The following is a 26,794-nucleotide window of genomic DNA, read 5'->3' as shown; positions in this document are numbered from 1 at the left end:
AGCCCGGGGGTGAGGGCAGGCCCCCTGAGGCCCATAGCTGAGGCCCCAAGACACACCAGAAAGGCCAGCAGCGGCAGTGGGGGAGCTGAGCTGGACACAGTGGAGCGCTCGGGCTGCCTGCCTTCCCGCGCCTGCCTGAAGTAGTGACTGGGGGTGTGGCCCCTCCCCCAGCCGCAGGTAGAGCACCCAGGCCCCAGCACACGCGGGCCGCACCATCCATGGGGATGGCAGCAGGCTTGGCCCCGCTGGGGTGGGCCCGGGTGGCTGCCCCTCCTGCTCCGAGGTCTCGGTCACGAGGCTGTCAAGAGCTCCGCAGGGGACAGATCTCATACCACAGAGCGCCAGACCCACAAGGAGCCTGATGTTGCTTTCCTTGGAACATGAAAGGGCATTCAGGGTTCATGGGGATCTTTTGGTGTGTGGTTTTGTTTTGTTTTGTTTTTGTAAAAGTGCCCGGGTGGGCTTAAGACTGCCAGACTACGTGTCCATCCCCTGCTGCTCGTCTGTCTGTCCCTTCAGCACACACACAGCTGCTTTTCTTGCTTTTGTGTTTGTTTTTAAACCAGCGGTGCCCCTCATCTCCACCCCTGGCCATTCAGCCATACTGAGTGGCCTCTGCCCTGATCCTGGAGGGTGCAAGCTGGGATGGCCAGGCCTGGTCCCTGGCTGCCCTGCCCGTCTGCCAGCACACTCAGGGATCGGGAGACCCATGGGACGCTCTGGCCTCCAGAGGACCAGCACTGGTATCCGAGAGGAGGGGTGTCAGGCCCTCCTGCCCTGGCTAGAGGCTGTGAGGCTGGGCAGCCCTGTCTGGGAAGCCAGTTGAGGCACGTCCCCTCTGGGTTGGAGTGCTGTGAGCCTGCCCCCGCTGCTGCCCACTGGGCGCCCTCCCCTGCCAGCCTCCTTACCACAGACCCAGCCTCCACTGCAGGGACGTGGCATGTCCCTGTCTTGGCCACTTGTCTTGGTGAGGGCTGCAAGTCCCAGCTTGCAGGGGCCATGCCCCTTGCCCGCAGCCCCCAGGCCCCTGCGTGCCAGCTCGCCCCCAGGCTGCCTACATAGTCTGGCATTTACTGAGAATGTGATTTTAAGAGGCCTTTCTTGCCATTCATAGTATTTTTCAAAGAGCTGGTTGGCACAGTTGGGACGGCCCTGGGTCTCAGCACTCCCCGCCCCACCATCTTCCATTTGTGAGAAGCGAGCTCTTCTCAGGGGCCCAGACCCCTGGGAGAAACGAGGGGGGACAGTGAGCAAGACAGGCTGCTGGCCCCCTTCCCCTCCTGCTCTGACGGTGCTCCTGAGGCCCCCTTACAAGGCCAGGTGGCTGGGGGGAGGCTCCGCGTTGGGCTTCCCCACTTGATGGCAGCGGCCCCTGTTTGGGACATCTCAGTAGGAAGCAGGATCGCCCCAGGACAGGTGGGGCTGTGGGTTGCCACCAAGATGCTTAGGGGCTCTCCTCCATGGCCTAGTGAGGAGTGCAGGTTCCAGCATGTTCCATAGGTGCCTTCGAGGGGACCGCTGTATGTGGGAAGGAACAAGCCAGATTCCATCCTCCTGTCCACTCCTGCTGCCTCCTTGGATGTCTCAACCCAGCTTCCGTTCCTCCCAGTCCTGGGAGTGGGACTATCCAGAGCTGGGGTGCACAGGGAGCCTTGGCTGCCCTCCGTGGGATCCCAGGCTCCTGGTGCTGTGCCTGTGACTTCACACCCTGCACCCCAGCATCATGAAAGTGACTTTCAGCTCACCTCTGCCCGTGGTGGCCCAGTTCTCCCTGCTTTGAGACCTAGACACAAGGCTGCCCCTTGGGAAAGCACAACACAGCACCTGCTGGAGCTCCGAGGCTATGACCTCGCACCTGGAGCCTGCTTTCTCCCTGGGGTTATAAGCGCCCCAGCTTGGGTAGGTTAAGTAGGAGAATACCTGTAGTCTTTCACTCCGCGGTGGACACAGTTCCCCATAAACAAACACAGGTGGGAGGGGCAGCCAGTCCTGCCTGAGGTTTGAGGGGCACGGAGGTCCCTGGGCATAAGCAGACCTGGGCAGGGCTACTCCAGGGCAGGGTCACACCTCTGCGAAGCCCAGCCATGGTCCTGGAGGCTCTGATGGGGGCGGGCAAGAACCAGCTGCCACGTACCCTGGAGCTGGGACTTGGGCACCTCGCCTTCCGTCCGCAGACCCAGCAAGGCCTGGACGAGACCTGTTTTCTGGGAGAAGGAGGGTCTGAGGCAGGCAATGGCAATGGAGTGGTGGCCTTGCCCCAGAGAAGGGCATGGGGGGTCTGAGCGGAGGGTTGCTGGCTCCATGTGGCCCCAGCAGTGCCCAGTTTCCGCCCCTGCCCCGTGGTCTGTGGCTGAGGGAAACCGTAGCCCTTGGTGGGGGCCCCAGATAACTGCTCCCTCATCCCACCACCCTCTGTTCCAAGGGCACGCAGACACTTGGGACACTGTGCCAGGGTGGCCAGGCTGCAGGAGACTCCACGTCAGTCTGCTGCCCAAGCAGGTCTCACCCCACCACCACCCCCAGAGCTCTCAGCTCACCCTGCCTTGCACTGCACACCACTGCTCTCTTGTCCAAGTCCAGGCCTTTCCCTGCCCAGGGTGCATCAGGACCAGGGTGGGGGGTGTCGGGAGTGCAGGGTCGAGGCCGGGCGGAGCTGGCCTGACTGCCTCTTACCAACTGGCCTTAGGCTAAGCTGCGTGCTGCCCCAGACCCCGGTGCACCGTGTGGAGTGGGTGTGACACAGAGCCCGCCCCGTCAGTCCTGCACAAAGAAAGAGACAGCGTTTAAGGTGGGGCCCATGGAGGCCAGGGTAGATGGCTGTCTGCTGCAAGGTTGTGCTAACAACTCCTGTGAGAAGGAAAAAACAGGAAGGAAAAGGAGTCCCTATCTCCTCCCAGCCTCTCATGCCACCCCAGGCCCCCAGAATGCAAGTCCTGTGAGAGCTGCACAGGCAGGACCAGGCCTCCCAGGTCCAGACCGTGCCTTATGCCTCCCCCACCCGTGCGGACAGGAGAGCTGCCCTGGGGTGCTGGGGGCTTGGCACCAGGTCACAGCAGCAACCCTCGGGGCCCCACCTCTCTAAGGGGTGCAGGCAGATGGCCCTGGCTTCCTACTGGGGTGGGAGGGGGGCTCTACTGAAAGCCGCTGGCTGTTCGGTGACTGGAGGGCCCGGATGGGCACAACCTGCCACAGTGGGGTCCCCATCCCCCTTACCTCCTCCCCCTTCTCAGTGAAGAGCAGGCCAGAGCCTGGAGAGAAGTTTGCAGACAACTTACCCAGGTAGTTTTTGTTTTGAAATTAAAGTCACATCACAAAGCTGCCATTTTAAGCGGGTTTTTTTGTGTACAATTCAGTGGTTTTTAGTATAGTCAGGATCTTGTGCCATCGGCACTACTGTCTAGTTCTCGAGCGGCTTCCTCACCCCGGAGGGAACCCCGTTCCCTGTGAGCAGTCACCCCCCTGCCCTGGCAGCTCTGGGCACCAGAGTCCGCACAGTCGCGCTGCGGCCTTTGTGCCTAGCTGCTTTCACATCTCCAGCCCCGTGTTCTGAGCACAGGGTTTTCACCGTCCCTCCGCCGTGCTGCGCCGAGCCGTGCCGCTGTGACCGGCCCAGTGCGACTCCGTTGTCCGGCCAGAGCACGTGTCGCGGACGCCCGCCCACCGTGGGGGATTTGGCCTGTTCCTCTTTGTGGCTATTAGTACACGGCCAAGCACACGGGCGGACAGGTGTCTCCCGTCCTCCCACGTGTATACCGAGGAGGGCCGTCCCTGGGTCCTGCGGCGGCTGGCTGTGTGTTTACCTTCTGGGGAAGAGCCACGCTGTTTTGCTGCTGTTTTCCACATGCTCCCCAGCAAGGCGGGGCTCCCGTGTCTCCCCTGCTGCTCCGATTCTGGCCACCCTGGGGGTGTGATGTGCATTCCCTAATGACGGAGGACGCTGAGCACCTTTCCGTGTGATCCTTGGCCAATTGTCTGTAGAAATCCTTTGCCCTTTTTGCAATGGGGTTGTCATGTTGTTGAGCTGTGAGAGTTCTCTCTGTGCTCTGCATTCCAGACCCCTCGGTTACGTAACTCCCACATGGGCTCCCGCTGCTCTGTGGACTGTCTTCTCCCTGGATAGTGTTCTTTGTGCGTGAAAGCTGTTGAGTTTGACGAAGTCCAACGTGTCTGTTGCTCATCTGTCGCTTGTGCGTCTGGTGTCGTATTGAAGAAACCATGGCCTGATCCAGGGTCATGGAGACTTCCTCCAAGAGAGTTACGGTGTTAGCTCCTACATTTACATCTCTGACCCGCTTTGAGTTACTGTTTATGTGTGGCTCTTCTGGGTCCCTGGCAATTCCGTATGAGTTTTAGGACCAGTTTGTCCATTTCTGCAAAAAGGCAGTTGGACTTCGATGCGCACCGTGCTGACTGACTCGGGGAGCACTGCCCCCTAGTGGTGCTCGGTCTTGCCCGCGCTTGTGCTCGGGCGCCTCTTCCTTTCCTTTTTCGTGAACTTCTGTCCATATCATTGTGTGGTTTTCAGTGTACAAGTCTTTTTTTGAGAGGGAGAGAGAGGGGTGTGAGGGGCAGAGGGAGAGAGGATCTTAAGCAGGCTCCACAGCCAGCACGGAACCTGATGCGGGGCTTGACCTCACGACCCTGAGATCGGGACCTGAGCCAAAATCAAGAGTCAGACGCTTAACCAGCTGAGCCACCCAGGCTCCCCTTCAGTGTACACATCTTACCCTTCCTTTGGTTAAATTTATTCCTAAGTATCCGTTCTTTTTGATGCTATTATAAATGGCATTGTTTTATTAACTTCATTTTTGGGTGTCCGTTGCTAGCTGTGAGAGCGTGTGTGCGTGTGTGGGCATGCGTGTGTGCGTGTGTGGGCATGTGTGCACACCTTCCTCGGGGCGTTGTGCGTGTAAGGTTGTGTCCGGTGCAAATAGACATAGTTGTACTTTTCCCTCTTCCTTTCCAGTCTGAGCGCCTTTCTGTCCCTCCCTTGCCTGATTGTCTGGCTAGGACTTCCGGTAGGACGTTGACAACCAGTGGCGAGCACAGACGTCCTTGTCTTGCTCCTGATTTGAAGAAGAGCGCTCTCAGTCCCCAGTGAGGACAGTGTGGGCTGCAGGCTCTTCACGGACGCCCTTTTCAGGCTGAGGAAGCTCGCTTCTGTTCCCAGTCTCTCTGTGTCTTTATCACAAACGGGGCTTGGGTTTGTCCAGCTCTCTCTGTGTCTATCGAAAGGATCGTTCCCCTTCACTCTGTAATTGCTGTGTCACGTGGGTTGATTCTGAGCCACTCTGCATTTCTGGGATGAGTTGCACTTGGTCTTGGTCATGATATATAATCCTTGTATTATGCTGCTGGATTTGATGTGCTGGTATTTTGTTGAGGACTTCTAGATCGATACTCCTCAGGGTTATTGGTCTGTAGTTTTCTCGTGATGGCTTTGTCTGGTTTGGTATCAGGGTAATGCTGGCCTCCAGGAAGAGAACCCGCAGCAGTGTAGGGTGCCATGGGCTCCTCAGCCCTTTCAGTGGCCAACCAAGCCACGGAGCCCAAGTCAGAGAAGCAGCAAAGAGATAGTGGGTTTTGGCAGTTTGTTGAGAACCCGCCCACCCCAGGGATGTGGGCGTGGATACAGCCAGGGCTTTTCAGAGGGGGCTGGGCTTAGGGGAATGGGGTGCAGGGGTCAGACATGGGCCAGGGTGGGAGCTCGGGGAGGGGGACAGTGGCTGAGAGCTGTCCACGGAGGCAGGTGGAGGGGCTGAGGTGGGGACCTGCTAGCCAGGGTCATTCGCAGGAGACCTAGAAAGCATCAGGCATGGGTATGGGGAGGGAGCTTCAGGGGGTCATGGCTTGCCCACTCCACCCCCACCCCAGGAGCTCAGCTCTGTCGCCCCAGGGTAGAAGGGCATGTGGGGGCCCTGAGTTGGTGGTGTCTCAGCTCCTTCCCACAGAACCTTAAAAATAGGACCAAGATGATGTCCATCTTCACAGACCACAGCCTGCCCCAGAGCCAAGAATAAGTCTTGAGACACTCAATAATTCAAGTTGGATCCAAATAGATCTTCCTGTTAACCCAGCAGCCTCTGCGCCCTTTCCCTAGGTCCCCACCCTGCCCAAGGGCTGGGAGTGAGAGGCTCCCATGAGGTGGTTTGGCCTGGCCATTGCAGGTCACACATGGGCCCCATGGGTCTCTTGGGTTCCCCATCTCGGGGACCCCAGCCTGTGCACCATCCTCTCTCTTGGCCCATTCAGGAATGGGGGACACCCAGGGCTGGGAGTGGCCCTTCTTGATCAGGCCAAATCCAGGCCTCAGGGGGGAGGCCTGGCCATGGTCCTAACTGTCCCAAGGCCCCCCTCCCCCCCACCCCTATTCTCTGGCTACAGGCATTTTCCCATTTGAGTCTGGTTTATAGCCAGTCTCCTCAGCACCTTCGACCATCCCTCACTCTTCCGCCTAGGCCCCTGAGGTCCCAACTTTACAGGGCCTGAAGGCCACCTGGGCTCCAGTCACTGGTGTGCACGCACCCCTGAGGGTCTGTTTTCCTGCCTCTTCCTGGATGGGTCCTGAAGGGGCTTGACCTAGGCCTTCAGGGCCTAGTGAGAACAGCTGGGAACAAGGAGCCAGAGTCCTGAATTCCAGCCCAAGGCCTCTGCACCCGCTGGGGGAGGGGGAGTTCCTCAGGGACCTGCCCCCCCCCTCCAGGTTTGTCCCAGCCCCAGCAGTCCCTGCTGCACTGCCCTGGCTGGGCCCTGCGTGGAGTTTTACCACATTATTAATTAAAGGCACAGGCATGCGGCAGCTCTGACACCCAGATGAACAGCATGCTGGGTAACTAGGCAGGTGTCGTGGGAATGATGGAGCACCGCCCGCTGTCCCCAGTTCACCTCCCCAGGAAGCAGGAGAAGCTTCTGGCACCTTCCTGCCGCCACAGGCGGCACTGGGGGCAGCGACAGCTGTTGCTTGGGAACAGGGCTCGGCCCACCTCTGTCTGATTCTTCCCCACCCAACAGGCAGAAGAATGGGGAAGGGGACAGTAAAGATGGGCTCACTGTCCGAGATAGACAAGCAGACCTAGAGCAACGCAGAGGGAGGGAACATGGGGGAAGCCAGCAAAGGGCCACGGCGGGGCAGGGGAGGAAGACCTAGGCCAGACTCCAGGACGTAGGGGAGGGACTGCCCATGAGATCCAGGCAGCTCCCTAACCCTTCCCTGGGATTCCTGGGAATTTGTTCATACACACACACTTTCCTTCCACCCATCTTCTCAGTTTGGCTGAATCCTAATTCAATGTGTGCATTATTTCTCTGCTCCTACTACTCACAGCTGAGTAGCCCATCTCCCTTCTTATAGAACCTCTTGTTTTTCCTGGACTTAATAACTGCCTCATGTTTTGGGTTTGGTTTGTGTACCTATTACTTATTCACCCCCAAACCCTGCAACAAAAATAAAAATGTCTTTTTTGGTACGTGAAAAACATCAGGCCATCTCTGAATTTGTTTTTTCTTGGAGCCTGTGGTCACCAGCCTCCACGACGTCTCCTGGCGATCCACGCGTCCTGCGGCTTGTGTGGTGCTCTGGCCGTGTTGATCGTTGGGACTTCAGTCTTGATGGGTCTCTCTCTCATCATTCACGTGGAGGGGGGCAGCTGTCATGTCAGAAGCCGCTCTATGTAGGCCACGTAGCTAGGAAGTGAGCCCACCTGCCGCTTCTAAGTGCACCCTCCAGCCCTGGTCAGGCTTTCCGCGTCCACAGTCCGGCTGTCATCCTGAGCACACCCTCCTGAGAGATTTTGGACCAGAACCCACTAGCCAGTCTGCTCCCAGGTTCCGATCCCTCGTAAGCTGTGAGATAACAGAGCCTTGTTCTGGGATCATTTACGCAGCCGCAGACAGCTGACTCCCAGCCGCTCCTCCCGTGCCTGCCCTTCTCGGTTGCCTTGTACACCTGCTGCACATCACCAGGGACCGCTGTCTACCCTCGTCTCTCCTGTCAACTCCCTGCTTCGTGGGCTCCACACAGCCCTTCGCTCGGGTCTGCTCCCTGTGAGGAGTGGCACGCGGCGTCCAGCGGCTCCTCGAGAGCAACAGCCCCGAAACCTGTGTGCCTTCTGGCGTTCCATCAGGGAGTCCTGGGAAGGTGGCTGAGTTTTTGTTTCTAAGGTGGAAGGACACCATGATGACTTTCGGGTGTCTGTCACCTGCATTGTCTCATTTCCTGGTCTGTGAACCTCTGGGACTATGGAGGTCCTACCGTTCCCTCCTCTGTCCCTGCTGTGCTGTGGGCCGCGAGGCCACCGCTATCTGCGGTGCTGAAGCTGATGGGGTGCCGGCCTGCGCTGCTGGCCCAGATGCTCAGGGAGCCTTTGCCCTGCTTATGTTCCTCTCTCACCCTGCTCCCCTCCTCCCGAGGGCAGGTGCTGTGCTGTCCTTGAGAATCCCTTTCCCTGCCCTCCCTGGCCCTCTGTCCAGGCCTCCCCGGCCCTCTGTCCAGGCCTCCCCTTCCTGCCCAGGTGCTCCTCTGTGCTCTTGTGATCAGACCCCACACAGGGTCTGCAGATGGGCTCGGATCCTGGGGCAAGAGCCTGTAGGGTGCTCGAGCGGAGGCCCCTCCAGATTACGTGTGACAGGAACCAACATGAACCACCGTAAACAAAAATGGGCTGTTGGTTCCCTCCAGGGGCAGAGCTGGCTGTGTGCGGCCTGGTGGCACCACACCTGCTTTCTCTCTGCGTGGGTGCTATTCGCAGGGGACCTCGCTCCTCTGGGGGCCGTGTGGCTGGCAGCAGCCCCAGGCTTACCTTCTCCCCTGTTATGTTCCCAAGCAAAGTGCACCCTTCTATCCTGAAGTCTCCTGCGAAGGCACTAAGGCCACACCCCTTGGTTCTGGCTGACCTGGCCTGACCATGATCACTGGCGAGGTTGGAGCTGGGGGACCTATGCCTGGAGCCAGGGAGTGGAGTCAGCCCCAGCGCACCCATGGACGGGGGTTCCTCGGTGGACAGAACCCTGGCACCAGAAGAAGATACACGCCATTGGAGAAACGGGAGGGGACCGTCTCAGGAAGGTGCAGTGGCTTCAGGATCTCTCAGGACAGTCTGTTCCCAAGACCCTAGAAAGCACTGTCTCTGCCCAGTGATGCCCAGTGATGCCCCGGCTTGTCTCTGGGTAATTCTCTTCCAATGCCAGCACGAAACAGCATGATTAAGGCTCCATTATTAACTTGCCAATCTTGTTTCTGGGGCACAGACGCTGACGGCTTAGGGGACCTAGTTGGCATATAACAAGGTCTCCATGACAAATTACTTGGGTATCAATTAACTATCTAGGGAAATGTCAAGCAGGATCTGTCATGCTGGTAGCGGGGGATAGCCAATTAACCTGGAGCGGTTAATCCGATCCCCAGCAGTCACCTGCCTCAGCCTCCAGCAGGGCCGGGAATGAAGGAAGGGGCCTGGGGTTCCCAGGGTGGGCGGGGCCTGGCCTCTCCATCTCCCCAGGACGCACACCTCTGCAGTCATGCCAGGAGCCCTAGTGCACTGCTCTTGCCTTGCAGCCTGCCTCTGTCCACCGTTCATTCCTTTCATGACCACCTGTGGGGCCTGCAGGGTCAGGCCTGACCTGGTTATTGCTGGTCTGGGGTGGGACAGAGCTTCAGGGAACAAATGTGCATTCAGGGGACCGTGATCTGTGTGGTCTCTGTAGGACCCAAGATGCCTAAGAGCATCCACAGGGCAGGGAGGAGAGCAGGGTTAACTCTGCGGGGTCAGGGCAGGGAGACCAGGGGTCAGGGTGAGGGGCGGGTAGGGGCAGTCAGGCAGAGGGCTCCCAGGCACAGCACAGGCACGGAGCCTTTGGCGGTGAGCCGAAAGACTGAGCGGAGTGTGGCTCTGCCAATCCGAGCTGTAAGACCTTGGAGACAGTTTCTTAAACGCTTTCCGGCCTCATCTCACCCGTAAATGGGGCTGATGATCCCTGGCTCCCAGGAGTGCTGTGAGAGTACACGGTGCCCCGCAGTCATGCCTAGCTCAGTGCCTGGCCCACAGGGCGCTGGATCCCCTCCTCTGTCCTGCAGGCTACTCGCAGGTCAGGGGGCTTGGATGGAGCCCAAGCCCAGAAGAGGCCCAGGAATGGGGAACATGAGGAATGCAGCCTGGGAGGAGGACAGCATCCTGGAGCAGGTGGTGTGGGCTGGCCAGCAGGCATGCAGGCAGACCGGGCAGAGGGACAGGGTTCGGGGACTCTGGCCACCGGATGCCACCGTGCCTTCTGGGTTTTGCTTTGTTTTCAGGAGCGCCCCCTGGCCGCCTGGGGCCGTGTCCCTCCTGGTCGGGACCAGTGACCGTGCCGTGGCCCATGCTATCCCCCCACCTGGCCCGCCCCTCTGGTGGAGCCGCCCCACCCCATGATAGCCCCCCACGTCCCCTCCGCGGTGATTGGCAGCTGCCACTTCCCAGCCCTCCCAGCCACAGAGCCTCGTGCTTACTCATGACGCTGACATATGGCACCTCCGTGGGGGGTCGGAGGGAGCTGCCAACTGTGAGTGCAGCGTGTCCCCATTCGAGCCCCGTGAAGCAAAACAAACTCAAGATGTGAGGGGAGCAGAGGCGGCCCGGGGGTGTGTGCGTGTGTGTGCGTGTGTGTGTGTGTGTGTGTGTGCACGCTTGCCCTATGCTGCGGGGGCGCTGGGAGGGGGGAGGAAAACAGGATAAATGGAGGGGGTGCGGGGGGTCAGTTTGGGTTTTCATGGCTCCTGGGGTCTTAGCTGAGAGGGTCCTCAGAGGTCAAGTTGTCCATCCCTCTGCCCCAGGCAGCCCGGCTCACACCAGCACTAAGACCCTTCCAGCTCTCTCCCCTCACCCCTCGCAGGGACACTGCGCTGGAGGCCATGAGCAAGACAAGCCAGCAACCCCGTGTGCAGATCACAGAAATGTTCTGACTCTTTCCAGAATCTGGAAATTCCACCTAATGTCAAACCAAAGTCCCCAGAGCTCCAGGCTCAGCCAGTTTCTTCCTCAGTCTCTGTTGGGGATGGAAGACTGTATGCACGGCCCCACATCAGTGGGTGGGGGCACAGCAGCCCTCCAGCGTCCCCCCCCCATGTGGGGCTGGCACCCCAGGGCTTGGCTGGGCACCCACGAGCTACAAAGCTCTGCTCCTGGGGCTGGGGAGGGCAGCGCAGGAGCCAAAGGCTGAGCTCTGGGGTTTCTCAGCTGGCCCCTCCTCCCAGACCCAGGACTAGAGGCTGCTGCCATGGGAACCAGGCTCTTTGCCGACTGGCCACGTGCATCCTGAAACAGTTGACAGGTCCAGGGACTATGGCCACCACTTCCCAGGAGGCCCAGCCCCAGGAACCCCTGACCCTGCTGGGCCACCTGTCCCCACTGGTAGTAAGGGAAGTCCCTGGAGATAGAGGGAGCCGAGGGAGGCTGGAATGGGCCCTGGGACCCAGCAAGCCCAGGCCTGAGGCCAGCGGAGAGTGAAGACCCTGTCCCATAAGCCCCAGCCGAGGGCCTGGGCCTTGGGTGGGGTCTGTCCAGGGGGTCTACCAGCCTCCTTCTTGGGGAGGGGAATGGCTGGGGCTTGGAAGCAGCACCCCACATTTTGGGCCTTCCCCGGGGAATCCGGGAGCTGCAAGTGTGCAGCCTGCTAAGAGCGGCTCACCCGCCAACTCTCTCCCAGGCGGCTGGAGCCCTGGTGTGGGGGGCGGGGGGGTTGGGGGGCTGCCAGGGCAGCTCCCATTCCAGCTCCCACCCCGGTCCCCAGCCCTGTGCGCCCTCTGGGTGGGTCCCCTGCCTCCGCCAAGTGTGGCGTGAGTCCCGGGCCGGGCTGGCAGCGCTCACGTCCGGCGGGCGCCGGGCTGCCTCGCTTCAGGCACCGCTGTGCATGGAGGCATCTGCTGCTAACTGTCTCGGGGCAGATGGGCTGCCAGTGAGCTAAGTGTGTGCGGGGGAAGGGGTGCCATAGGAACCCCTTCCCGCCAGAGCGTGGGGGCGGGAGAGGCAGGCCGGTGGGGGGAGCGGGGAGTGCTTGGGAGGGGGAAGGGGCTGGGATCACAGGGGCTCTGGGTGTGGGGGGAGGCGCGTGGCAGGGCGCTGGAGGCACTGGGCACCGCAGGGGCACCTGTCACCACTGGCTGGGTGGCCTCGGGCAAGTCCGGCTCCTCCCAGGGCCCGGTGATCATCTTCGGGGAGCCTTCCAGCTCCTAAACCCGGAGCTTCGGCAGGATGGGGTGTCCTCGGCAGGCAGATGCCTGCTACCTGCGGGGCCCTCCTGCCGGGGCACGAGGGTGGCGGGGACGCCAGCACCATCTGCCAGCGCCATGCAGGGCACACGGGCGGCACCTGTGCTTTGTGCTCCGAGGCCGGGGCTCCCGGAGAGGTTGGGGGAGCACTGTGTGCCGGGCGCTCTGCAAAGCAGAGCCCGATGCCAGCCTTCGCGGCCCCGCCTGGCTGTGGCAGGGGTCATGCAGGGAGGCTCCCACCACGTCTCGGCAGCCAGGCTGCTGAGCGAGATGCTGGCTAAGGTCGCAGAACCACCCTGCCCCGGCTGCCCCAGGCCCACTGGACCCTCGACCCTCAGGGGCACCCCAAGGCACCCTGTGGAAAAGTGGGCAAGGACATAGCCCAAGGCCGCGGACAGCCTTGGGAGTGCACTCGGGGTCACCGGGAGGGCCTGAGGTGGGGGAGGCCCACAGGACAAGCGCCACAGCCCTGCTCTGGTAAGCTCAAGGGCTCCCCGTTCCTAAGGACGGTGAACAGACGCTGGGGGCCTGGCTCTGTCCCTGTCATGTGCCGGAAGCTGCCCTGAGCACCGAGCCCCGGGCCCGCTCATCTCCTGGACACAGTAGCAGGGGAGGCAACCATCACCCCGCTGGGGGTGGAGGAGGAGGCGGAGGCTCAGAGCACCAGGTCGCTGCGGAGGCCTGGGGCCCCGCTAGGGGCTGAGCCCGGACGGACAGACGGAGGCTGAGGCTCCGCTCCACCCCTGGGGATCCAGGCCCCACAACCCCGCTAGAGGGCTGCCCGGCGCCACACCCCTCCGCAGCTCAAGCCCAGGGGCGGGTGCCAGGTGGGCCCCGTGCCCCTCTCGCCTCCCTCCCATCCCCGGGCGGCCCCCACCTACCCCTGCAGCCGCCTCCACCCGCCCTGCCCGGCGTGACTCAGCTCAGCTGTTACTCAGCGTCTCCGCTTGTTGGTGGTTGCCTTTTTTTTTTTTTTTCCCTTTTTCTTTTCCAAAGTGTGGCCCTGCTGCTGTGCTGTGGCAGGGTGACTGCCCGGGGTGGCCCCAGCTTGAGGCAGCCAAGGTGACCAAACGCGCGGGCCTCACCCCTGGACTCTGGTCCTGGGCAGAGAAATCCCGTCACCTCCACGGCGGGCACAGCCCTGACCTTCGCTCCACCCGACCTGGGCATGGTGCTGGGGGACACCTGTCCAGGGTCCCCCTCTGCAGCTGTCTCACGACCCAAGGACCTTGCATCCCTGTGGTTGTAGATTGGGCATCAAGTGGCCAGAAACCTTCCTACGGAGGGTGATGGGTGGGGAGGGGGCAGAGCACCACGTTTCAAGAAAGGGAAAAACTGGAGAATGTGTCTGGGATCACGTTACTCGGACAAGGGCAGGCTTTCCCTCAATGAAGGACGCTTCCTTGACACTTGGGATTGTCGGTGGAATTTGCTGTTTTGTTAGGTGGTGAGTTCCCTGTTCCGAGGAGGATTCAAGCCCTGATGTGGATTGAGCCTGGTGTAGTGGAGCAAGTGGGAAGGTGTTACAGGCTGGAGTGGGGCGTTTGGGCTTGAAGCCTCGGGTCTGCCTATGGGAACCTAGGCAAGTCATCACGCCTCGCGGGGCTATCTCCTCTGTCGAATGGGATTAGCGTCTCCTTGGCAGGTGGTACTGAGGATCTGACAAGACCACACAGATGAAAGTGTGTACAGACGCTTTTATACTCCAGCTCGGACTGCACATCTCGAAGGTTCTCCACCTCTGAGAGCGTCGGCTGCCATGGATGGGAATGCGCCCCGTCAGGAGAAATGGCTCCAACTCCAACAGGGAGGATCTGGGGTGGAGACAGGGGCAGGGGGAGAGCTCCGGGTGAGGGGGAGTCTGGTGGGGGCACTGAGGACCCCTGAGAGAGCATGGGCTGGACGGGAGGGGCAAGGCAGCTTCTCCCACTTCCTGGACTCAGACCCTGGGGTTCCCAAGCACAGGAGGGCCCGGGGGGGCCCTCGAGGGAGTGGGGTGTTCATGATGCCTAGAGATGGGACACCCCTGGCCTTGGTGGAAAAACCCGTGTGGACAGACACAAGCTGCCTTGAGGTTTAAATAACTAAGTGGAGGTCAGATGGTCCCACACCCATGGATGCCGGGCTGGGGACAGCTGGTGTCTCCTGCCCAAACTCTCCTTCCCACCCGCCACCCCCTGCCTTTCCCCGTTCTCCCAGCCCCTGCTCTGTGCCCATGTCTCATGCCTCTTGGGGTGGATTAAATGGTGGCCCCCAAAAGATGAGCCCACCTGGAACCTCAGACTGTGACTGAGAGTAAGACTCTTTGCAGATGCAACCAAGTTAAGGGTCTTGAGATGGGCTCATCCTGGATGCGGGTGAGCCCTAAACCCAATGTCAGGTGTCAGAAGACGGAGGCAGAGGCTCGGACTCAGAAACGGCCTTGAGAAGTTGGAGGCAGAGGCCAAGGTGTTGTGCCCATGAGCCAACAAGCCTGCGGCCGCAGGCAGCCTCTAGAGGCTGGGAGAGAGGCCTGGAGCAGGTCCTCCCTCAGGGCTCAGCAGCCGCTGGGAAGCTTGGGGTCGTGGGGCGGCCACCGCCTGACAGGGCTTCTCTGTCTTACCCAGTCCCACGTTCGAAGGCGGAAGCCAGCACCTGTGCTCCCTGACTTCCGGGGCAGCTGGAGTGCGTGCAGGTGGCCGGGGTCCTTCACCTGAGCAGACAGATGCAGAAGGGAGCTTGGGGCGCCTGGGTAGCGCAGTTGTTAGGCGGCTGCCTTCGGCTCAGGGCGTGATCCTGGCGTTCCAGGATCGAGTCCCACATCGGGCTCCTCTGCTATGAGCCTGCTTCTTCCTCTCCCACTTCCCCTGCTTGTGTTCCCTCGCTGGCTATCTCTATCTCTGTTGAATAAATAAATAAAATCTTTAAAAAAAAAAAAGAAGGGAGCGGCACGAGGCAAGGGCCCCCATCACATCCCCGAAGGGTGGCCTTGGGGGCAGCCGTGCTGTCTCACGTGTGGGCCGTGGGGGGGTGGGTTGCTCTGGGGTGTGTGGCACCGAGCAACTCCACATCTCTCCAGAAGGTTCTCGGAGCCTCTGATGTCCTGTGATAACTCTTCCTCTCTGGGTAGGCCAGCCAGCGTGGGCTCCGTGGCTCCCGAGTGGTGTGTGCGGTGAGGAGGCCTCACCAGGACACAGGGACCTGCTCTCGGCTCTGACCGTGGGCAGAGGCAGGGAGCCAGCGAGGAGTTCCAAGAGGCCCCGCCAGTCCCTGCGGGGTGAGCTGGGCTCTGCCTGGGGCCTCGTGGGTGTGGAGCTGACCAGGAGCCCCGTGAGGGGTCAGCAGGAGAAAACCCCCTGGTCAGGACAGGACGCCTGCTTTCCCCGAGGTAAAGAGGCCTCGGCTCCCCCCTGGGCCCCAGGCAGTCTGCTCTGCTCCCTCCACCCCTGCTCCTGTCCCTCTCGGCTCTTCTGGGGGCCCATGTCCTCCCTCCCTGTGTCCTCCTTCTCTCCCCTACACCCTTCTTAGAATGAAGTCATCTAGAAAAATAATCAAAAAATAGAAAGGAAAAAAAAAGCTAAGAAAATGGGATTTTTTTCCCTTTCAAACATTTGGTAAGACACCTCCCACACGGATGAGTGTCCACCGGGCCTGTTTTTGTCCGAGGGAGACTCGGGCCTGCACCTCTCCGGGTACCGGGAGCCTGGCGGGCCTCCCCACTCCCGCTGAGGGGTCTGCCCCTGGCCTGCCCTGCAGCCTGGCAAAAGTCAGCTCCCAGAAGCCCGGGACCCCAGGCGGCACCCTCCGCAGGAGACCCTGAGCCTCCAAGGGTGGCCAGCGCGGCAGGAGAGGGGCAGTGGGTCCAGGTTCGGCGGTATTCGCTCCAGGGGAGGTCCCTGCCTCCGGTCTCTCCCCTCTTGCCACCGGCCCACGCCCCCCGCACACTTCTCATTTGTTTATTTATAATTTATCCTCAGCCTGATTCCCAGAAAGCTCCGAGGCACTTACTGAAAAGCTGCTCCCCCAAGCTGGGCTGTGCTCCCGGCAGCCTCGGGCTCCAAACACAGATACTTCCCCGGGGCTCGCAAGTTCCCCCGGCTCAGCCAGGCTCCCAGGGCCCACCGGATCCGGCCCCCAAAGGCGGCCTTTCCCGCCACCCCTGAGGTGCATCCTGGCTTCCAGAGAGACCCTCCCTTGAGAGCAGCTGGCTCAGGACGATCAGCCCTCGGCCCCCAGATGCCTTCTCCCACTTTGGGGACCGTGGCCTTCCTGCTCGAGCCCCGTGGCAGGTGACCTGGGGACATCGCACCTCTCTTCTGCCCCTTGGCTGTCTGTCCCGCGCCACAGTTACCCAGTCCAGGCTGCTCCACCTGCCCCCAGCTGGACCTCGCCCAGCCCTTGAAGGCCTGTGACTGAGTCGGGATGCTGTGCAGGGGGCTGGCTCCCCTCTACGCCTGGAGTGGTGTTCAAGCCCGGCCTCTCGCACCGGTTTCCAGGGGTCCACAGGGAAGGGGGGAGGAAGCTCCGGCAGGGGAGAGGCTGCGGGGGTCACCCTGATGACTTCGTCTGAAACCCAAGGTAGAGGCCCCGGGTGAAGACATGCCCCTCCCAAGGACCAGCCCGGTGAGGACAGAGGTGGCTGCCGCTGCTCTTGCAGCCTTCATCCCGAACTTCCCCAGCCCGACTGGGGCCTCACAGCTTCTTGCTTCTGGCAGGAGGCTCGTCCCTGGTCCTGGGCATCCCCTATCCTCAGCCTTGCTTCTTCGGGCTTGTCTTCCACCCTTGGCAGAATAAGTGAGCGTGGGAGCCGCTCAGTCTCCGACTCAGATCTGAGCCAGTGGGGGCCAGAGAACCGGCTGAGGCAGGAGAACTGGAAAGTAGCACTTCCCTTCCCCAATCCCCAGTCCCTCTTCTGGGAAATGGAGCGAATGATGCCCACGGCAGCCCTGTGCTGAGGCCCGGAGGAAGCCCACAGCGCAGCTCCACGCCCCTCACACGGCCTCAGTCTTCCCCCCTGCAAAATGAAGCCGTCTCTCCGGCTTCTCCCTCTGCCGAAGTCTGTAGACAGCTTCCAAAGAGCGAGCTGGAGGCCCCTGCCAGCCGGGAGGGCACATCGTGGGTGAGGGGCAGGGCTGCCCTCTGCCCCCTACTATCCCCAAGCTCAACATCCCACCGGCCTGGCCCCACTGGTGATGCCCAAGGTCCCTGCCCCCTCCCTCTCTCCCTCCCACCTGGCCAGGCGTCACCCTCAGGAAGCCCCAAGGGCGAGGGCAGGGCCGGACAGGCCTTGCTGGGGACGGTCTGCCACTTGGCGGGCACACAGGGAAGCGTGGCCTTTCCCTGGTTCCGGCTGTCCTTGCCACTGAGTTCCATGGGGCCACAGATGCCCTGGCTGTGGGGGTTGACAAAGACCAGATGTCCGTTCCAGGCCACAATGCCCCATGCCAGAAGGACAGTGCAGCACGGCTCCTTGCTGACACAGCCCTGAAACCCTTGACTTTGGAGCTGCGAGGCCGGCAGGGCCAGGAGGGCCAGCAGGGAAGAGCCAGGCGGCCCCACCTCCTGAAGGAGATGCCTTTGAGCCGCAGACTGGTCCGGGAGCATCTGGCTGCTGGGGTGGCCTGTGCCCTGCTCTCCACGAGGTTGGCAGCATATGGCTGCCCTGGCTTGCCCGAGCCACAGGGCCTGCAAAGAGCTCCTCTCCTAGTGCCCACGCCCAGAGGGAAGCCATTTGCGAGCAATTCCGGTCAGCCCTGGATGCTTGTTTGGCTTCCTGCCCGAGAAGCAGCTTCATGCCCTGGGAAGAGCACGGGCCTTTCAGCCACAAAGAGCTAGACTGAGGACCTGGATCCTCCATGTACCAGTGTGGTCTCAGTCAAAGGGCTGCCCTTCTGGGCCCGTTCCCTCGTTCCTAAAAGGGCATTCAGAGGCACGTGAGGATTGACCGCTAGAACCACACTGAGCATAGGATAAGCAATCAACGATGGTGGCGTTGGTGCCCGTTTCACAGAAGTGGCCTCTGGGGACCCCTGGGAGCGCGTCCGAGGACCCCACTCGACGCTGATCCCGTTGTCCTCCCGTGGTGCCTCCACGCGCCCTCGCTTTCCCGTCAGTCCGTCCCAGACCGAGAGCCCTGAGGGCGGCCCCAGGCCTGCCTCCAGTTCTGCGCATCTGGAGCCCAGAGGATCCTGAGCAGAGGGTGACAGTGTGTGAAGGGTAGGATTCCCTGAGCGCCTCGGTCCTCCCACACGAGTGAGCTTTTTCGGAGCGAGATATTGAAAGTAAGGCACTTGGTACGTGGGCAGTCACTCGTTCCTGCTGGCTCCCCTACCAGAGAATCACCCCAGGGTGGGGAGGAAGAAGAGGAAGAGCAGGAAAGGGCCTTCATTCACCTGCTCAGTATACAGTATTTGCTGAGCACCTGCTGTGGCCTGAATGAGACACACTCCCCACCTTCCTGGAGCTTTCAGGCAGCAAACACTGTGTTGGATGGTGATAAGCCTTATGCAGAAAACACAGGGCAGGCGGCAGGGGGCGTGGGGCACGGGGAGGGTGGACGTAATGTTAAACAGGTGGTCCCCTCGCGCAGGAGGTAATGCTCAGCAACGACCCAAGGAAGTGAGAGCCGGGCTGGTATCTGTGCAGGAGCGGTCCAGGACACCACCCGTAAGTGCAAAGGCCCTGGGGCACGGAGGAGGGAGGCGGGCAGAAGCAGCGGCTCGGTGTGACTGGAGTGCAGGGGGCGGGCTGAGAATGGTCCCGGGGAAGGCCTCGCCATTCTCTCCGAGGGCACCCGGGGCCCGAAACCGCAAGGAGGGGAAACCACAAGGTCACTGGCTGCGGTGTGGAGGGCCCAATGAGGCTGCAGGAGGGAGACCCGGCTCAGGGGCCACAGCGCGAGGCTAGGTGAGAGGGCGGCCGGGGGCAGGGGGGCAGCACGGCGGGCAGGAGAAGCGTTCAGGTCCGCGGACGCCGAAGGCACAGCGGACACCGCCCGCTACCTGCCCGGAGGCGGAAGGAGCGGGGGCGACGGCCGAGACCCTTCCCGGACCGGAAGCCCCGCCCCGCCGGCTCCCGCTGGTTCCTGCCGGCCGGAAGGCCGAGCTCTCGCGATAGCGTCTCCCGGGCCCCGCCCCTCTGCACTTCGCCAATCACCGCGCGCAAGAGCGCGTCGCCGTGGCAACCCCGCTGCGTCCAGCTCCCGGCCGGGGTCCTGACCCCCGGAGCCTGGCCTCCAGGCCTCGGTGCCCCCGGGGTCCCCGCGCCGCGCCCGGGGACCAGCAGCGCCCTCGCTGGGAGGTCCGGGGACGGGTGGAGACGGGAGGCCGCAGAAAGCCGTCCACCCGGTTAACTTTTTCCGAGCACTTCCCGCCGCCCCATCCCGGCAGGGGAAGCCGAGCAGCCGCGGCCACCCTGCCCGGGTCGGAGCGGGGTGCTACCCGGCCTCGCCCGGTCCCGCCCCCACCCCAATCTCCCCGGTCCTCTGCGCCGGGCACCCAGCCCCCGCCCTGCCCCGGCCGGAGGCCCCTGCAGGGTCCCCTCCGCCCCCTCCCGCCGCGGGCTCAGGGCTGCAGCGGCTGGACGGGGAGGAAGGAGGGAAGGGACACGGGGCGGCCAGGGTCAGTGGGCGGGGGCCCACGCCGGAGGGAGGACGCCTGGGGACCGACGGCTGTCCCAGCCCCGGCGGCGGACCTCCGCAGGGCCTGACCTCTGCACCGAGGGTCTAACGAGGAAGGAAGGAAAACGGGAATGTGCAGTAATGTGAGCCTGAGAGGGAGTCGTTGTTCCTTGAGTTCACCCAGCAATCTGACTCAAAGGAAAGTTACTGCACTGGGGAAGAGCACAGTTGGCTGGAGAATTTGGTTTAAAAATAAATAAATAAAATTTAAATTACATAACTAACACGTGTTGGGTATAAAAAATTTGGGAAACACACGAAAGCATAAAAACCCTTGATCCCAGCGCAAGACAGAAGTACGGTGAACACTTGAGAGTGTTTTCTTCCAGGCTTGTTTTTCCTCAGTGCATTGCTATTATATGTCGGTGGTTTTCGGGCGAGAGCTATGGATGTGTCCCAGCGCCCTACCCACCCTGGTGTGTGGATGGGGACGGAGGCTCCTGATGTGGTGGGAGTTTTGGCTTCCCCAGCGCGTGCACGCAGTAGCAGCCCAGGACCAAGGGCAAATGTGCCCGGATGTGGCTGGTGCTGGTGAGCTTCGCCTTCGTCCTGCGTGGGGGTGGGGGGGCCCTGGGTGAGCAGTGAGTCCTCCATGCTCCTTCCTATGGCCCCAAGTTGTTTTGACCTTCTCCTGTTGGCCAGGGGTGCAGGGGTAGGGGACAGGGTCAGGATGAGGCTTGAGGAACCTACCAGTCCCCATAAGGGAGGCTCCACCCTGCAGGCATGGGGGTTCCTCCCCAGACAGGGAGGCTGCCGGGGGCCGAGTCCCACCCCTTTACCTCTGCCCTCCTTAGGGACCACACTATAGGACCGATAGCCAAAGGAACACCCCCTCCCCCCAATATACACACACCACATGGTTTCACCCTAACAGGACAAGGGGACATGTTGTGGTCTGGCCGTGGGAAGGAGCCCCTAGCTAGCCCACCCTCCTGGGCACGAGCTGGAAACAACGTGTATGTGCACAGAGAAGGGGAGGAGGCCCCCTTCTGAGCCCGGACTGGGGGTGGTCAGTGGTTCACAAGTGTGGCCCCTCAGCCCTCCTGGCTGAGCATGAGCAGTTCCAACTCTGTTCTCCAGGTCATGGGAATGACCTCGCCATTCATCTGCACACGTGTCAGGCTGCCACCACATCGGACACCTCAGCAGACTGGGGCACGGACCACACGTGTCCTGGTTCCTTGGCGCCTGCAGGTTTGGGCAGGTTTTGTTTTGTTGACAAAGTCTGTCTTAAAGGGCGTCTTGAGTGTGACGCCCTCTCTGCCCAGAGGTCGCTAAGGCAGCAGTGAGGGCAGGCCCCTAGGCGCTCCTCCGGCGGGATGCTCTGTCTCCTGGCTGCGTGGACTGGTGCCAGCAGCCCTGTCCCACTCCATGTGGCTGGTGGCTTATCGCAGAAGCCCCTTGGAGTCCCTTCTGGGACACAGAGGCCACCTGCATGTCCTCGCCCGCCCTCCTTCCGGGCCCTGCAGGGCAGAGAGTGCCCCGCCCACCAAGGAGCCACAGAGAACCCTGCTCCAGACGCCGTCCCTTGCACTCCCAGACAGCGTCCTGACTCGTCTCCCAGAATGTTGCTTTCAGAAATCACTACCTACTTCTCCTTGCTTAAAACCATCTGGTGGCTTCCCATATCATTCAAAGTAAACCCACAGTGCTTTCCGTGGTGGGTGAGCCGTCAGTTACCTTCCGGCCCCAGACCCCCAGGAGCCCACCTGCAGTGGAATGAAGCCTGCGAGTTTGCACCGCGTGGGGGGCCGAGGGCCGCGTCCTCAGAGGGTGTCAGCAAGGACTTACAAGACCCAGTGCTGGGGGACCCGCGAGGGGAGGGGCAAGGAAGCAGGTGATTCCACTCTCCGTGTCTTAGTCATTTTGGTCTAGGAGGCCGGAAAACAGCAAAGCGGGGGCTGACGTGGGTAAACCATTCACATCTGGAGGAAAGGGCGCGTGTGGCCATTCCCGAGCCTGGACAGGGTGTGCGCTCTGCGTGCGCTCCGGCGTGACCGCAGGGCACCCCTTGCCTTGGTCTCGATCCCTCTCCGTCCCAGAGAGGCCCTGATCGATGTTCGTGTTCAGTGACATTGTTTAGCCCTGAAATTGTCGGGGCCAGCAAGCAGCATGCCAAGGTCTGTCGCTTTTCCCCTCCCATGACCCCGTGTGACATGACCTCCGGCTGCCCTGTGCACCACACCCTCACCCACCCCCCCGCCGCCACCTGCTGCTTCTCTGTCCTTGCTCACACTGCTCCTGCCACGCCAGTGCCCTCCGTGGCTGCACAGGCTGTCCCTCAGGCCCTTCAACGTGGCCAGTCTCTCTGCCTGGTCCCGCTGTCCAGGGCGCACGGGGCCCAGCCCTGGTGCCTTCCCCGCTGGGCCTCACGCTCTGTCCTTGGACCCCCGGTTACTTGGCAGACCTCTCGCCACCACCTTCTGGCCCCTGCTCGTGTTGTGCTCCTCTCCCCTGTGCCACCACCAAATCCCACAGCCGGGAGGCTCTGAGTCACACCCCAGCACTGGAGGGCAGGGCTGGAGGGCAGGGACGTTTCGTGGGTGGAGCTCCTGTCCTCCCAGACCACTGGGGCATTGATCGGTGTCCTTGAGCCCACTCTGAACCCCTCTCTCTGCTGGAGCACTTGAGACCAGAGCCGGTGCAGGTGTGCAGGTGAAGGACACAGGTGGGTGTGACTGGTTTCTTCAGCCTCCATCTCCCACCGCCAGATGCCCACGGGCCAGAGCCTACTGACCCCCGAGCCACAAAGAGCAGAGCAGCTGGCACTCTGAGCCTGCCCTTCGCTCTGCCCGAAGTGGGTCTGACTCCCTTTTGTAGTAGGACCCCGCCCCCGACTGGAGGCAGGGACCCCACAGCCAGCCGGGGTCAGCCACCAGGTGTTCCCAGGCCACCAGGCTTAGAGGCCTCTCTTGGCTTTGCTTTTAAGATTTATTTATTCATTTGAGAGAGAGAGCACGAGCGGGGGCAGGTGGAGAGGGAAAGAGAATTTCAAGCAGACTCCTCACTGAGTGTGGAGCCCGACATGGGGCTTGATCTCACGACCCCGAGATCATGACCTGAGCTGAAATTAAGAGTCAGATGCCCAACCGACGGAGCCCCCTCTTGCTGTGCTTTTAAAGTGAAAGACGTCAGCCCCTTTGTTCTTTCCTGGGGCTCCTGTCATCAGATACCACACACCGAGGGGCTTCACACAATGCGAATGTGATCTCGAACGGACTCCAGCAGCCTGACGTCCGCGCGGCGGCACGACTGGGTCCCCTTGGAGGCTCGGAGGCAGGACCTGGCCCGCGTGGTCCCATCAGCTTCTGGAGCCGCCAGAAGTCCCTTGGCGCTTCGTGGCTCGCGGATGCATCTGCCAGTCCGCACCTCTGTCTTCGCCGGGCCCTCTCCCTGCGTCTCTGTGTCTTTGACCAAACTTCCGTCTTCTGGTGAGGACACCGGTCACTGCGTTAGAGCCTCTCTACTTCACTGGATCAAATCCACAGAGACTCTGTTTCCAAATAAGTTCTGACTCGCAGGCTGTGGGTGGACGTGCGTTTGGGGGAACATTGTGAACACGGCTCAGCCCCGTCCATAAATGCTGGAAACCCCACTGTCCCGTGAGGGGTCCCACATTTCTCCTGGCTACCTCCCTTCGCCTTTCCTGCTTCCGCCGTGTGCCCACGGGTGGCCCACGCTGGCCACCACCTGACTCCTTCATCCGTGCAAAGTACCCTTCACGCGGGTAGCTCTGGGCAGCGGACATTCACTGAGAGTCGTCACGCAGGGCCGTTGAGCGGAGTGTCACAGACGACCCAGGGCATTTCTTGGCTGCTGGGTGCCCCCCGCCCCCCGGCCTTTCCTCTCCCTGCCCTCTGTTCCGCAGGCTCTTGCCTCTTCTCCCAGGATGCCTGAGGAAACCACAGGCTCCCCACTCTCTCCCCTTCGCCCCTTCCCTCCTGCCGGGACCCCTGGAGGCAGGGGAGGGGGAGGGCACAGAGCAGGGCGTGACTTTTCACATCAACGAAAGCCATGGGGGTATTTTCCTAACTGAAGTCACGCTGGTCTGCATTCTGCTGTTCCCCTAGAATGTGAAAGCAGGCAGCTCTTATTTCAAAAAGCGTTTCTGGGGTTTTTTTTTTTTTCTTCTCTCTACATCTGTGCTAACATTCTGTGATTCTTAGAGAACCAAAATTCTGAAGAGCAAAGCCCAGAGCCAAGAATGTTCAAGCCAGAAGGGGCTTCTGTGAGGAAGGACGTGGCCCCAGCTCAGGCGGGGGGGGGGGGGGGCAGGGAACCACGCAGACACGTGTGTGTGGCCTCCAGAGGGGTCTTGGGCACCTGCAGGCAGGGGGAGGGGCAGGGACGAGTAGGATTTAGTCAAGAAGTTGATTTCTTGCTATGACACCAAAAGCCCAGGCAAGAAAAGAAAAAAATACATAAATTGGATTTCATCAACATGACAAAATTTATGCATTAAAGGGCATGACTTGGAGAGCAAAGAGACAGCCCATGGAGTAGGACAAAATATTCAGAAGTCATATGTCTGAGAAGGGATTCGTATCCAGGACATGTAAAGAGCACCGACAACTCAACAATAAAAAAAGCCAAACACCTGATCTAAGAAAAGGGCAAAGGATTTGAGTGGACATCTCTCCAGAGAAGATGCTCCAATGGCCTGTGAGCACGTGGAGATCACTGTAGCCGGATATCACAAATCACTACGATGTGCAAATCAGAGTCACGAGATACCGGCTCACACCTGTTAGGATGGCTACTACCAAAAAAGAAAGAAAGCAAGAGAGCAAGTAGAAGTAACAAACGTTGGTAGAGAAACTGGAACCCTAGCGCAGCGCTGGTGGGGATGCAACACCGTGCAGCCGCTATAAAAAGCAGTTTGGCAGCTCCTCCGACCGTTAAACATAGACTTCCCGTGTGATTCCCTCCTAGGTATAGACCCCAAAAAACTGAAAGCAGGGCCTGAAACGGATCGCGGGACGCCCGTGTGCAGAGCGGCACCATTCACAGCAGCTGGGAGGCGGGTGCGGCGCACGCGTCCACCAGCAGATGAAGCGAGAAGCCCGACGTGGTCCGTCTGCACGTGGAGTATTACTCAGCCATGCAAAGGAAGGGCGTCCTGACACTGGCCACACGCGCGTGGGCCCTGAGGACGTGGCGCTCGGTGAGTCAGCCCGACACGAAAGGACAGATGTCGTCTGATCGCACTGCTCTGAGGGGCCGGGAGGAGGCAGGTTCACAGGGACAGAAAGCAGGCGAGAGGGGGCTGGGGGAGGGGAATGGGGCGCTCAGGCTTAGTGGGGCCGTTTTCGTTTAGGGGCATGAAAACGTTTTGGGACCAGCTGGTGGTGGTGGTTGCAGTCGTGAAGGTAAGTAAGCCACCGAATTGTACCCTCAAATAACGTTAAATCGTGCTGTGTAGATTCACCGCCATTTCAAAAAATTAGCACCGTGACACATAGAAGCCATCGAACTGTAGACTTTAAGTGGGTGGAGCGTATGACATGTGCATTACAGCTCAATAACACCGTTAAAAAGCTTAAGTGACCCCTGTGCAACAGCCCCTAAGTCTTAGGAAGCAGCCCTGGAGAGCCGGTCGGTCAGGACCGGAGTCCGGCGAGGGTGGGCAGGGGTGCAGGGGCGTTCCTGCGGCCCGCACCGCTCTAGCGCCTCTCTCCCTGCAACCCCGCACTGCCCGGCGCCTGTGGCAGCAGCTCTGCAGGCTGCTTCTGTGCTGAGCACACAGCCTCCCCTCAGAAGCCAATTTTCTGCACAGCGAAAATGTTTTATCTGTGCCCACTTTAGCAGATGGCCCCCCACCTTGGCCTGAATTGAGAAGCACAGAAATCAAACAGGGCACAGACGGCTTCCTTGGCAATGTCTTACAGGCGTGCAAGCCTGCAAACTCACGCCAGCCCTCCCGGCCCTCCCCCACCCTCCCCCGCCCTCCCCTGCCATGGGAGCTGGCCAGCAACCCTCCGGAGACCGCCCCTCCCCTGCCCAGCAGACCACCAGCCGGGCGCCCAGCCCAGGAGCCTGCTTGTGGTCCGTGCTCAGGAAATGTGTCCTTCGTGAAGAAATGAATGAATTGTGGCTTTTCACTGCCTTGCACCCTTGTCTGCCCCCGTGCCCTGCACCCTTCCCAAAAGGGAGACCGCTGCGGTTCATGTTGTCTGTGCCGGGAGGCCCAGCTCATAAAGGGTGGGTGACTGGGTCCCAGCAAAGGGCTCTGTGCTCCGAACCTCCGAGGTGCGGGCCCCACCGTGGGGACTTCTGTGCACCCTGATTTCCGTGGTGGCTAAGAAAGTTCCGGGGAGAAACCGTGACCCGGGTCCACTACCAATGATCAGAAATGCGAACTCATGTGTGGTTGAGAGAGCAGGGGTCTGGCCTGAGGATTTGAGGAAGGACAACATGGACACTGAGAGGACAGCCAACCTTGTGGAAAGGTCTGATGAGGGCAGGTCCCAGGGCCGTGGGACTGATGGGGAGGCAGGGGCCAAGGGGCCATGTGAGCAGGGGCTCAGAGCAGGGGGACTGCACTGGTACTCAAGGACTGGGGAGACCGGCTCTTAGCCCCAGGGGGAGCTCAAAGGGCCTGCAGAGACCCTCTGGCCTTACCCTGTCTTTCTATGCCAGGGGGACGTAGGGGCCCGCCTCCTGGAGCGGGGACCCGGACACGGACGCGGGGGGAATCTGATGGGGGGAGGGTGCAGATCTGCTTTGCAGTTGAAGGTGAAACGCAGGACTTAAGGTGAAATAACAGATCTTGTACTTGCAGGGGTTACTTCATGTCACGCCCCGGAGCCCCCACGGGTTGGTCGATGCTTCTCTGATGCCCCTCGCAGGGGCATCAAGGGAGGGAGTTTGACCACCCCCAGAGCAGGTCAGCCATG

The 26,794-nt window shown here is 61.0% G+C and overlaps 1 protein-coding gene across 1 annotated transcript in view; it reads left to right on the top strand.

Moving 5' to 3' along the window:
* Positions 1-9,213, top strand: part of ENDOV (endonuclease V) — a 21,549-nt gene extending 12,336 nt beyond the window's left edge. Inside the window, exon 9 of the mRNA XM_040640063.1 lies at positions 8,823-9,213. Coding sequence (XP_040495997.1) covers positions 8,823-8,901 — 79 coding nt within the window. The 3' untranslated portion in view covers positions 8,902-9,213. The remainder of the gene's footprint in view (positions 1-8,822) is intronic.
* Positions 9,214-26,794: the final 17,581 nt, after the last annotated feature.

The sequence above is a fragment of the Ursus maritimus genome, unplaced genomic scaffold (genome assembly GCF_017311325.1).
Source record: "Ursus maritimus isolate PB19 unplaced genomic scaffold, ASM1731132v1 scaffold_24, whole genome shotgun sequence".
NCBI lineage: Eukaryota > Metazoa > Chordata > Mammalia > Carnivora > Ursidae > Ursus > Ursus maritimus.
The sequence above is the reverse complement of the archived record's forward strand: the minus strand, read 5'-3'. Positions and strand labels throughout refer to the sequence as shown.